General features: G+C 36.2%; 1 protein-coding gene across 3 annotated transcripts in view; it reads right to left on the bottom strand.

The window, feature by feature from the left end:
- ROCK1 (Rho associated coiled-coil containing protein kinase 1) overlaps positions 1 to 12,378 on the bottom strand; it is a 147,342-nt gene that overhangs the window by 22,594 nt on the left and 112,370 nt on the right. For all 3 annotated transcript variants that reach the window (XM_082668184.1, XM_082668185.1, XM_082668186.1), the window contains 4 exons: positions 10,036 to 10,196; positions 7,834 to 8,018; positions 6,082 to 6,151; positions 3,406 to 3,500 (listed from right to left, as the gene is read on the bottom strand). In XM_082668184.1, coding sequence (XP_082524310.1) covers positions 3,406 to 3,500; positions 6,082 to 6,151; positions 7,834 to 8,018; positions 10,036 to 10,196 — 511 coding nt within the window. The remainder of the gene's footprint in view (positions 1 to 3,405; positions 3,501 to 6,081; positions 6,152 to 7,833; positions 8,019 to 10,035; positions 10,197 to 12,378) is intronic.

A 12,378-nucleotide genomic window follows, 5' to 3' on the forward strand; every position in this document is an offset into this window, starting at 1 on the left:
ATATTCAGAGGAAAATGTTCCAGGCAGAGGGATGAGCAAGTCCAAAGGCCCTGAGGCAGAAGAGTAACACACTGGTTTGTGAATAGTAAAGAGCTCAATGTGGCTGCTTTCTACTCTCTCTGTACTTCTACCCTTCCCACTCATGTCTCAGTCTACTTCAGTATAGTACCTATCAATATTGTCATCACTATTTACAAGCTGTTCTCAACAAGATAACCTTAAATATAATGGGACAATTTATTTTTTACTTGACCTTTCTGAGTATTTGGAATTTTAAGTCACTTTCTCTTTTTTGAAATATTCTATTCCCCTGGCATTTGTGATACCCCACTCTGCTTTCCTCTTTGTATTATGGGTGACTTTATACTTTCCCTTCCTCTGCCCATTCCTTATCCTACACTAGGGGTTACAACTTGTTGCTTGAGAGAGCCAAATGAGTCCATATAAATGTCCCCTCCTACCTCCTTTCTGTACCTGCATGTGCATGCACGCACACATACACACTTAAAAATAAATTTGGGCCAATATTTTACATAAAAACTGAGATTCCTGGCTTCTCTTGAAAAATCAGAAGATCTTGAAATACTGGGTCAGTGCTACCATGTGGCAGCAAATGCTCAGAATTGAAGACGTGAACTCTTCAGTTTGTTATAATCCTCACAACTCACGCAATGCATGCTACCAATACTCACATCCAACTAACTTCAACCCAGTTACATGTATGGTGTCATAGGCTCAAGAGTTCATAAATCCTGATAAACACAACTGTCTTAATAAATCTCATCTATCTTAGTGGTTTCAGCATGAAATGACTGTTGAATTGGCTTCAAGTCCTTATCTTTGAGTTCTAAAGCAATAATGCCAATGTCTGGTATCCATTTCTCTTTGGACATCCCATAGGCACCTCAAACTCAGTAGGTATGAAATAGAAATAACCTTGTTTGCTCTCATTCCCCCAAACTGGTATTTTAAGCTTAGGGACTACCACTACCAACAACCCAATTGTCCTGGTCAGAAACTTGAGCTGACCTGAAATTTTCCCTAACTTTTATCCCCATACCTTCAAATCTACAACTCCTATTGCTTCTACTTTCTTATTTTTTCCTATGCACTTGCCTCTCCTTTTACTGCCAACTTCCACTATAATTGTATATCTAGATTATTCCTATGGCAGTATAACTGGACTCCCTATATCCACCCAGCTTTGCCTCACTCCAATCCATTCTCTAAAGACTGGAGACTTCTAAAACCCTATCTTGTCAACCCCTAGCTTAAATTTTCATTTATTCATTGAATATTTATTGAATACTTATTATTTGCCCAGCTCTGATCTAGGTGATGTGGATATACAATAGAGAATGGCAAAAAAAATAAAATCTTCCACTCTTCAACGTTGATAATTCCCAATGACACACAAGCCCTTTGTAATCTGACTCAGGTTTACCTCTCCAGCCTCATCTGTCACCAACTGTCTCCCTACCGGCAAATGAAAGCATTTGCTGCTCCCAAATCACAGACTGGCTTTTGCCTATACTGTTCTCAACCCATATCCCATTCCCTGGTGAATTCTACTCTGCTTAGTTGTCACCTGGGGAATGTTCTCTGAATCCCAGATGGTAAGATGAGGTATATACCCCTTCAGTATATCCCAATAGCACTTTGTCATAGCCACCTACCTTAATTATATCTGTTTCCTGACTAGATTCTGAAGCACTTGATGGTTAGAGCCATAACTTATTAATAATTATATCACTGGCATGAAGCACAGCACACAGCACAAGAGTGGTGATCAACACATTTCTCTTAAACAGATCAAACAAGGGAAAACATATCAACCCCATGAAACAATATAGTATGTAGCAGATTGGGTGTCCCCTTCACTGTGAATGCATATAAACTGGGACTGTATATTATATTGTAGATACCACACAAATGATAGGCAACAGACTATACTCTACAAAAGTAGTTTACTACTGTCACAGAGAGAAACCAGGAAATGTAGCTTTGTGCCTACCTTAGAGTTTGCCTAATGTATTAAGGATCTAAGCACTGAGTGCCAATGGTTGCTAAAAACAGAGGTAGTCTTCCCTCTAAAAACCAGATTTGAATCTGTTTAAGCCTCCAGATTAGGGGTGTCCAGTAAAACTTTCTACGATGACAGAAATGTTCTACACTTGTGCTGTCCAATATGGTAGATATTGACCATATAAGACTATTAAGCACCTAAGTCGTGACTAGTACATCTGAGGAACTAAAGTTTAAATTTTATTTTAATGAACTAAAGTTTAAATTTAAACGGCTACATGTGATTGGTGGCTACCATACTAAACAGTGAAACTCTAGATTTAACCATTGATTTGCAAAAAACACAGAAGGATGACGAAAATGTTCAACTAACTACGGAAACAGAATCAGCAAAATCATAACTGAGGAAAACTATACAGGACAAATGATTCAGTTCCTTCAACAAATAAGTATCAGGATAGTGATTACTCTTGTGGTGGGGAGGGAAGAGGCATAAGCAGAAGTGGGGATATAGTGGGCTTCTGAGGTAGATTTTGTTCATGGGTGGTGGTTATAATGATATTTGTCATATAATTTATAAAACTGTACCTGTTTTGCTATTTTATGTATTTGTTTGCTTCAACAATAAAAGTTAAAATTTTTTACTTCTTTCAAAGGTGGTTATATGGAAAAGAATATAACAATGTGAGAAAACTAGTTTCAATGTCTGTTCTCACACTATCTAGCTATGAGCAGTTGTTACACTTAATAGCTTTCTAAGATCACCTCCTTATAAGGCCCTAGGCACACATGCAATGGAAATTAACCTGCATTATAATACTAAGAGGAAGACCCTGCATACCTTTACCTAACATAAAATGATGACTTGCAAATACAGTGTGAACTTTTTTTTTTTTTTTTTTGCGGTACGTGGGTCTCTCACTGTTGTGGCCTCTCCCATTGCGGAGCACAGGCTCAGCGGCCATGGCTCACGGGCCTAGCCGCTCCGCGGCATGTGGGATCCTCCCGGACCGAGGCACGAACCCACGTCCCCTGCATCGGCAGGTGGACTCTCAACCACTGCGCCACCAGGGAAGCCCCAAGTGTGAACTATTTATATACAAATAGATGTTTGAAGATTGAGAGACCCTTGAAAACAATTTACTGTCACAATTTAGTGAATCTCTGTACAACCCCTACAGTGTTAATGTATCAAATTATTTCTTCACCATAAAGGCAAATTTAGCCTAAATCTAGTTTGATTTGTTCTGAATTAGCCCAATAAGATTTGCTATTCCACTGTCATCAGAATAATGGCACATCTATTCTCTACCTTTAAACTTAAATTTAAGAATGTTTTGCTATAGTACTGATTCTTGTTCTAAACTAAAATGGACATACTTTTCACTTTGTAGTTCCTGTATTTTCTTTGAATTTTCTCTGTTTTTTTCTTCAATTTCTTCCTTAAGTTCCTTTACCTGGGTTTTATAAAGTGTCTGCAAAACAAGTGATAAGAAGACGTAAGTGTTTATGGTAGGTTAAAAAACAGTTTGGTAGTTTCTTATAAACAATTAACACATGGTCCAACAATTCCACTCCTAAGTATTTACCCAGGACAAATACAAATATATATCCATACAGAGTCTTATACATAAATTTTCATTGCAGTTTTATTCATGGTAACTCCAAACTGGAAACAACCCCAGATATCTATCATCAGATGAATTTTTAAAGTTGTGATGTACCCATACTACTCAACAATAAAAAGGAATGAACTACTAATATATACAGCATGATAAACCTAAAAAATGTTAAGCTGTATGAAAGAAACCAGGTGCTAAAGAGTGTGTACTACATGATTCCATGTATATGAAATTGTAGAATAGGTGAAAATAATCAATAAGACAGAAAGCAAATCAGTGGTTGCCTGCAGATAGAGGTGGGTGGAGAAGATTGACTCCAAAGGGCCGTGAAGGAAATGTTTTATATGTTGATTGTGATGGTGGTCACAGTATACACATATGTCAGAATTTATCAACCACTTAAAATGGGTACAATTTATTATATATAAATTATACCTCAAAAATATATTAAATATATTGATTTGGGAAAAACATTATAAAGAAACTTAGCAAGCAATACTTATTTAAAAGTTAGATCGATTTTTGAAGTAAATAATGTTAGAGAAACCACTTCTCTTGGGTGATGAAGTGGGTGGTTGAGAGGTATAAGAAATATCCATAAATAGGATTTATCAATGTTCTGTCAACATATGAATAATATATACTTAGTACAGAACAATGATTCTTACAAAATTCACTAGGTTTTTGCCAACTCCATCAACAAATATTTAACAGGTATGAAAAAGTATTAGACCCACACTGTGTTAGATGCTGAGGTTACAGAGTAAACTTCCAATTCTGAAGTCTATGTCTTTTTTTTAAACCAAACTTTTTAGTCTAAAAGATAAGGAAAAAAATAGTAAGGACCAGCAAATAGCTGTGGAGTACTACTTTTACACTGTACACTGAATTATACCTCTAAGAAATAGCACTTCTCTAGGGGGAAAAGTACATTTCCATGGGAATGCAAATGAAGGAAGAATGATGGCTGGCTTTAGTTTAAGTGCTTACAATTTCTAAAATGAAATAGTCCATTCTGCATTTAGGAATCAGATTCTCATTTCTCCTTTCTCTGACTTCAATTACTGAAATTTATATGTGTAATCAATGAAGAGAGAAAAAGAAAAATAACCTGATTTGAAAGCCCAGATTAAAGAAAATCTTAAATTTGGTTCGTAATAACTTATCAAATTTAGCAACATCTAACCCAGTCCTCACAAACAATAGAATAAATCAAAACTAAAGGCAGGGTTAGTATTTTGTATGGTTTTTATACAGGCAAAAATCAAGAATCCATAGGAACCACCACATATCACTTGACAGCCATCCCAAAACATGGAGGCACTGAATGATTACTCTGTGGAAGCCTAGGGACAAAAAGGTGTGCTTGGTATTACAGACCACTTTGCAGAAGTCAGTACCACACACTGAATAGTTAAGGTTAATTTACACTCAGGGGAAAGTTTTTCAACAATCTTGAATTATTTTTTAATTTAAAAACATTTAATTTAAAAACATATTTAATTTAAAAACATATTATACTATCATAAAAACATATGATAGTATAATAAGCCAAGAAGAAATAGACAGTAGTAGAAAGTCATCATATTTATTAGGAGATGAAAAGAGTAGAGCATGAAGCTCTTAATTGTGTGAAATTCTGTAGAGCTCTAATGGTATCCAGATTTTTTACTAGAGAAATCATTACTTCCAATATTGTTCACACTTGGTTTCTAGGGCATGTTTATCAGTGTAACTCAAACTCCATGCATTTAATTACGCTGCTTAAAGCTCATAGGAAAGGTGGTTGCCACTGAAAGAGAAATGGAGCTGGTAGATAAATATTAAGTTGAAATGGCAGAGCACAAGCTTGGCAACCAGAGGAAGTAAACAAAAATTCAGAGGTTTCAATAAAGCCTCAAAGCATTAGCTATAAATGCTCATCAACAGTAGTAATGAAAATAACTTGGCCTGCAGCAAATAAGAAAATGATTTTTATGGAGAAAAAGGATAACAGATGCATAAAAGTGCACACAGGGCTAAAACAGGAAAAAGCTCCTCAACATTAGTTATACCCACAACTGTATGTAGTTACACCTAGAGATATATGTATGTAGGCCACTATAATGTGTATACAAGAACCACACATGATAATACTGGCACTCTAAACCACCAGAGCTTGCTACCAGGCAGACAGAACCCTTAACAAAGTCTTATATGCAGCTCCAGTTTGAAAGCAATTCTGGAAATATTTGCACAAAAACAGTCATTTCTTTACAACTTAAACAGACCACCAACTCAGATCCAGAAATGAAATGCAGAGATGGGGATATAAAGAAGGGGAGAAAACTACTTCACAGTCATTTGAAAAAGAATCATAGTTCACATTAAAAATCTAAATACCTTGTTTTAAGTCAGGTTTTGAAACAGTCTATATGTTAAAAATGATTCTCACCGAGAAATATTGCTCAGCTTCAAGCTGATCTTGTAGCTCCCGCATCTGTCCTTCATTTCCTCTGTATTGTCTTTAGACAAAAGAGAAAACAGTAAACAAATGCTCCTATTTATACTAGACTTTACATCATTCTTTGTTTCTTAAAGTTGCTACAATAAAAAAGGTTTACTAAAGTAACCTTTGTTTCAAAAAATCATTCTTCAGGGACTTCCCTGGCAGTCCAGTGGTTAAGACCCTGCGCTTCCACTGCAGGGGGCGCAGGTTTGATCCCTGATAGGGGAAGTTAAGATCCCGCATGCTGCGCGGTACAGCCAAAAAATTTAAAAACTCATACTTCATTATACAGTATTACTTTACTAGTTATATTTGGTTAGGCCACACTGTCTGCTCCTTATTAAATGATACTATGAAAAGTCGAGGGAACAGTTTTCTACTGAAGGTCACTTATTAATTGTGGAGTAATCCACAATGCAAAAATGAAAATATTTTTTGGTAAATTTTTCTAAAGAAAAGCTTTCTGAGGGATACATTTAAAATGTCTTATGCTGTAAGGAGACTATTAAAAACTTGACCATATTTAATAAATAGTAAGAATAATTTAGTACTATATTTTATGGTCAATTAAGCACAAGGGTGTGGTGGAAATGAATACTCAGGTAAGCAGTAAGAAGGGAGGCAATAATAACAACTGACAAAGGAGGAGTAACACAGATAAAGAGACAAGTACACTGCTCACAGAGAGGAAAGGACTTAAAAAGACAGAGACACAATGCAACCCAAAGACAGCTATTCAACAATGAACAATTCCATCTGCAGCTGCTAGGTTTTCATATTAGATAGTAACAGCTTTTTATTTTCAGCATATGGTTGACAAAAAGTACATAATAATTATTAGTTAAATGCTGAGTGAAAGTTATTTCGGGAGAAGAAAACTACAAAACACATTACTTGGTAAAAATAGTGGCTCTAAAAGGGGAAAAGAATTTCACCAATATAAAGTCAACAAAATCAAACCCAGCAATTTTACCTAAGAATTACTGTGTTGTAAACAAAGCTGGCAAATGAAGACATTATAACATAAATTTGGAGGAAATAAAACCTCATGGTCTGGCATAAGGTATCTTTGATATTAAATTTCTGAAGCATGTCCTTATACAAATTCTGAAAGTCATACTGACACCTTGCTTTGTCCCCATTTCAAGTAAGCGGGCACATCACATCTCAGAATAGAAGAAAAAGAACATTTTGCACTTTGAGATGAACCAAAGAAACAAAATAAAACAAACAAACAAACAAATACAGGGCCATCATGTCTAATTCTAGTCTCTAAAATAAAGAAACCTTAAACATTTTCTGTAAGGTACTAAATCCTTAATAATAAGGTTATTCCTCATTTTTGTAATTCTAGTGTGAAGAAACATGATGACTTTCATAGATATGAAAATCATATGAGAAAACTGTGTTTTTCCTACCATAAACAGACATTGTAAAGTCACTAGTCTTGATAATGTCCTTTTTTTCCCCTTTAAATAACTGTGTTTTTTATTTAGTAAGCCTGTCTTTCCAAAGCCTGAGCTCCCTTGCAAACCTTCTTTGCAAATAAATTCTTTTATTTTTTCTAAATGCTTTTTCCTAAATCTTCCTTTCACAAACTCTAAGAACATAACCTATACACACATAAAATATGAAACACATAAGCAAATGCTAAACACAAAAAAGAAAGAAATCAAGAATGTTATTTCCGAAACTTACTTTGTAAGCTGAGCTAATTCAAACTCTAATAATCTCTTTGCTTCCAATAAAGTATTTATTTCCTGTTTCATCTGCTTTTCTAAACCTTTTAAATTGTCTGCCTCAAATGCATGGGTCTTCAATTCATTTTGTAACAACAGTCGCTTATTTGACTCCTGCTCCAGTTGCAGGGATAGATTCTTAACCTATGAATGAGAAAAATAATTGGGATTGTAAATCTCTTTAGTAATTTATTAGACATCATTTGAAAGAATACTAATCAAATCTCAAGTACATTATAATTCCTTATACAAGTAGAAAATATTAGTATTGTAATGAGTCTCCACTGTTCTATGCATTTATTACTGCAGAATTTACTGTTAAATCAAATTAATTACCAAATTTCAGATGTGAGATCTTGGAGGGAAAAGAAATCTGGTTTCTTTGTACCCCAACCTGTATGGAAATTTTGGAAAAGGTGAGGATAAAAGTCACTTTTGGGGGGACAGTCCTAAATGGTATTTAAATTTACCTGTTCTTTCATAAATGTTTGTACTCTAATCTACAACCCTCTAGAGTTTATAAAACAAATTGAATATATATTTAGTTCAACTCAATAAATATTTATCAAGTACTTATTAGGCGTTAGGACTAATAAACGAAAAATTCTTACAGTGGTTACAGTGCCCTTCATGATCTATTCTGTTTACTTTCCTAGCATTATCACTGGTCATTCTCTGAATCCAAACATACTCCTCAGATCCTCCAGTGTGACAAACTCTCCATCACCACACAGTTCTTGCACAGGCTATTCTCTGTCTTTCCCTCTTCATTTATTCTTTCTTCAGCTCTTAAATGCCAAACCCTTAGTGAGGCCTCCTTTACCTCCTGGATGTGATTAGTCCTAACACTCCTACTTGGTATGTCCTCTTTAAATATGTCATGCTTGTAATTCAATTTTAATATCTGTCTTTCCCTTTGGGTTCTAAGTTCCACAGAAGTCAAGACCATAGCCGTCTTATTCCATACCCCAACTCCTAGCACAGGGCTAGGCAGATAACACGTGGTCAAAAGTTACATTTTAAAATTACTGAATATTATCTCCCAAATTTTCAACACATATTCTTCCTGCATGCTGGCTCTATTAGGTATCTCTAATCTCTCTTCTTTCTTGTCCATTCTATATACCACTACCAGATTACTTTTCCTGAAAGAGTGTTTTCATCTATAGCTTTATAGTTTTAAAAACTATCAATACTTTGCCCTCCAGTTTCCCCCATGACTACTCAATATGTCTCTCCTTTCCTGGTTTGATCAAGTCGCTTTTTGTCCCTCACTTACCTATCTCCTTAAGCATTCAGTAATTACTCTTTTACATATGTGAACTAATTATTTTTAGTCTTATAATTTCTAAAGTACATATACCGGCTTCTCTGGTGGTGCAGTGGTTAAGAGTCCGCCTGCCAATGCAGGGGACAGAGGTTCGAGCCCTGGTCCAGGAAGATCCCACATGCCGCCGAGCAACGAAGCCCGTGGGCCACAACTACAGAGTCCGCGTGCTGCAAATACTGAAGCCCGCGTGCCTAGAGCCTGTGCTCCACAACAAGAGAAGCCACTGCAATGAGAAGCCCACACACTGCAATGAAGAGTAGCCCCCGCTCACCACAACTAGAGAAAGCCCACGTGCAGCAACAAAGACCCAATGCAGCCAAAAATAAATAAATAAAATAAATAAATTTTAAAAATAAAGTACATATACCAATCACTAGGATATAATATCATTTTATCTCTTTATTTACTGCTTTCAAGCAAGTCTTTCAAGCAAGACTCCACAGCTTAATGCTTCTTCTGAAATCTAAAAACAATGCTCCTCTTGGGGATTACTGGATACCTGACAATAAAGAAGTTTTTTTTTTTTCTCTCTCTCTCTCTTAAAAAGCAAATGGTCAGTTTCTTCAGGGGAGGAGCTGTGACACTTCTTTACAGTTGTACTGTCACAGTGCAAAATGGTATAGAACCTATGGTGTGAATGTTCACTATACGAAGATGAAAATTTTAGGAATTAGGGATATAGTGGTGACCTTACAGCAGTGAACACAGATACATATAAGTTATTTTATTAAAATCTCCACCATGTTGTTTAAATTATAGATAATGACTTTTTAGTCATAACAATGATATTCTCTTTTATAAGATGAACAAAATTAGTATTATTTTTCTTACTTCATCCTCCATCCTTTCTTTATTTTCAGTCAAATGCTCTAGCTTCTGCTGAGATTGTTTTAGATCAACATCTAGCATGGAGCATTGCTTCTCAATCTGAACAACCCTATTTTCAGCCTTCTCTCGAGCTTCTCTCTCTTCCTTCAGCTTTTTTTCCATCTCTGTGAAAGAAAAAGTTATAAACATACATTTAAAGACAAAGACATGCTTTTCACTTTCATGGGCTGTGTAAGACACCTAGGTGCCAAAAATCCCTACTGTTTTTATCCTGGGACTCTTTTAGAGCTATTCATTATAGAAGTTCTGGGCTTCCCTGGTGGCGCAGTGGTTGAGAGTCCGCCTGCCGATGCAGGGGACATGGGTTCGTGCCCCGGTCCGGGAAGATCCCACATGCCGCGGAGCGGCTTGGCCCATGCGCCATGGACGCTGAGCCTGCGCATCTGGAGCCTGTGCTCCGCAACGGGAGAGGCCACAACAGTGGGAGGCCCGCACACCGTAAAAAAAAAAAAAAAAAAAATAGAAGTTCTAACATTATGAATTATTTGTATAGTGGGATCTCTAAAGGAAGAGAGTCATAAAATATAACGAATCTCCCAAATCCATCCCTTGACCAATGATCTGAGAGACTATTCAGTGCCATTTTCAGACCAGAAGGTGAAAGTATAGCTGGAAAAGAGTGGAGTATCTAAGGAGAAGAATGGAGGTAGTTCAGATAAAAGTAGAAAAATAAGATTGTGGTTATTAATCTATACCTGGCATAGTTCCAGAAAAGTTTCCGAAGCTTAAGGCTGTGATGCAAACTTTAATTTATGCAACTCAGACAAGATTCCGTGATAGTATAATACCTATTTTAATTATTATCAGAAGATATCAGTCTACAGTGAGGTTCCCTTTTTGAGATACGGTAACTAAGGTTCTGAAGGTTAATTTTCTAGGGTCCTGCAACTCTTAAGTTGCACCATCAGGTTTCAAACTTAATAAGTCTGCTTTCTCACTTTCAGACTGTCCTCTAGGTGACAAAATAGAAACCATCAGAATGGAGCTTCCTGAATAATTCCCAGATTTCTGGCTTGGGCCCCTGGATGTTGAATACCATCATCCATAACCATGATAATATCTCCCATTTACTGAAAGCTTTTTATGTACAGGCAGTTTAGATGCATTTTCCCACCTAATTTTTTTTTTTTTTTTTTAATACAGAGTGGCTAAAAGGCAAAGTAGATTTGTCTGATTACAAGCCTGGGCTCATAAAAACTAGACAGCCGTTAACCAAGACAGTCAGAATAGGAGTAAGGGCAGGTCTGATAGATAAGGTCACACGTTTTCCCTTGAATAAACTGAATTTAAGGCGCCAGGTAACATTTCCAGGTTACAGTAGGTTAAGAAGTGAGTAGAAGGTGAAGAAAAGGAAGACATCTTTTTATAAGTTTGGCTATAAATGAATGGAATAAAACAGTGGCAATTAGTAAGGATCACAGGTTGCTGCAAGGGTTTGTCTTTTTTTTTTTTTTTTAAGATGGGAGAGACTTGTACATGTTTACAACAGGAAGAAATTCAGTGGAGGAAAAAAGGTTGAGAATAAAGAGGAGAAAAAGAAATAATAAGTTGAGATAAGAGGCTAGATCTGAATACAGCTAGAACATATTAGCAAGGACAGGAAGAGGATCACCCTCCTCTAAGATGAGAAGGAAGATAATGAACATGGGTAAAGTAGTAAGACAGGTTGATTAAGTTAGAGAATTAGATTCTGAGGGGTTCACACCTATGATTTCACAATTTCTTTTTGAAATAGGAGAATGTTCACCTAAAATTAAAGTGATAAAGAAATGGCATAGGAAGCTTGAGGAGAGAAATAACAGTTTAGGAGAAAAACTGATCTGCATATTACCTATTTAATATGAGTGACGTATATAAAAATGACAGCTCACCTGAGGCTGGAGACAATGCATTGGGATAACATCCATCTGAAGAACTATTTGAAGCAATGAAAAGTGGCCGGCTAGTCTGATCTAGATCTGTTGTGCTTAGAGGCACAACACAGTGGAAATACAAAGGAATGAGAGAGTTGAGGGTACAGAGCAAGAAAGCAGATGAATTAACAGACAATGAGTTCCAGAATGGATCTCGAAGAAAACTAAGGAAAGGGCTGAAAAACTGGGAGAAATAAGAATCCACTGACTCTTACAGGGAGTAGAGGGTAGTATAGGGAATAGAGAATGGTAGAGTAAGAGAACTAGCAGGTGAAATTGTCATTTTAAAAAATGGAAGGTATCAAAAAAGGAAGGCACACTTTTCCTAGATCATCATTTATAATTTCTAAGAGTTTAAACTACTACACAATAA

Source organism: Grampus griseus, assembly GCF_964374135.1.
Source record: "Grampus griseus genome assembly, chromosome: 12".
Classification (NCBI taxonomy): domain Eukaryota; kingdom Metazoa; phylum Chordata; class Mammalia; order Artiodactyla; family Delphinidae; genus Grampus; species Grampus griseus.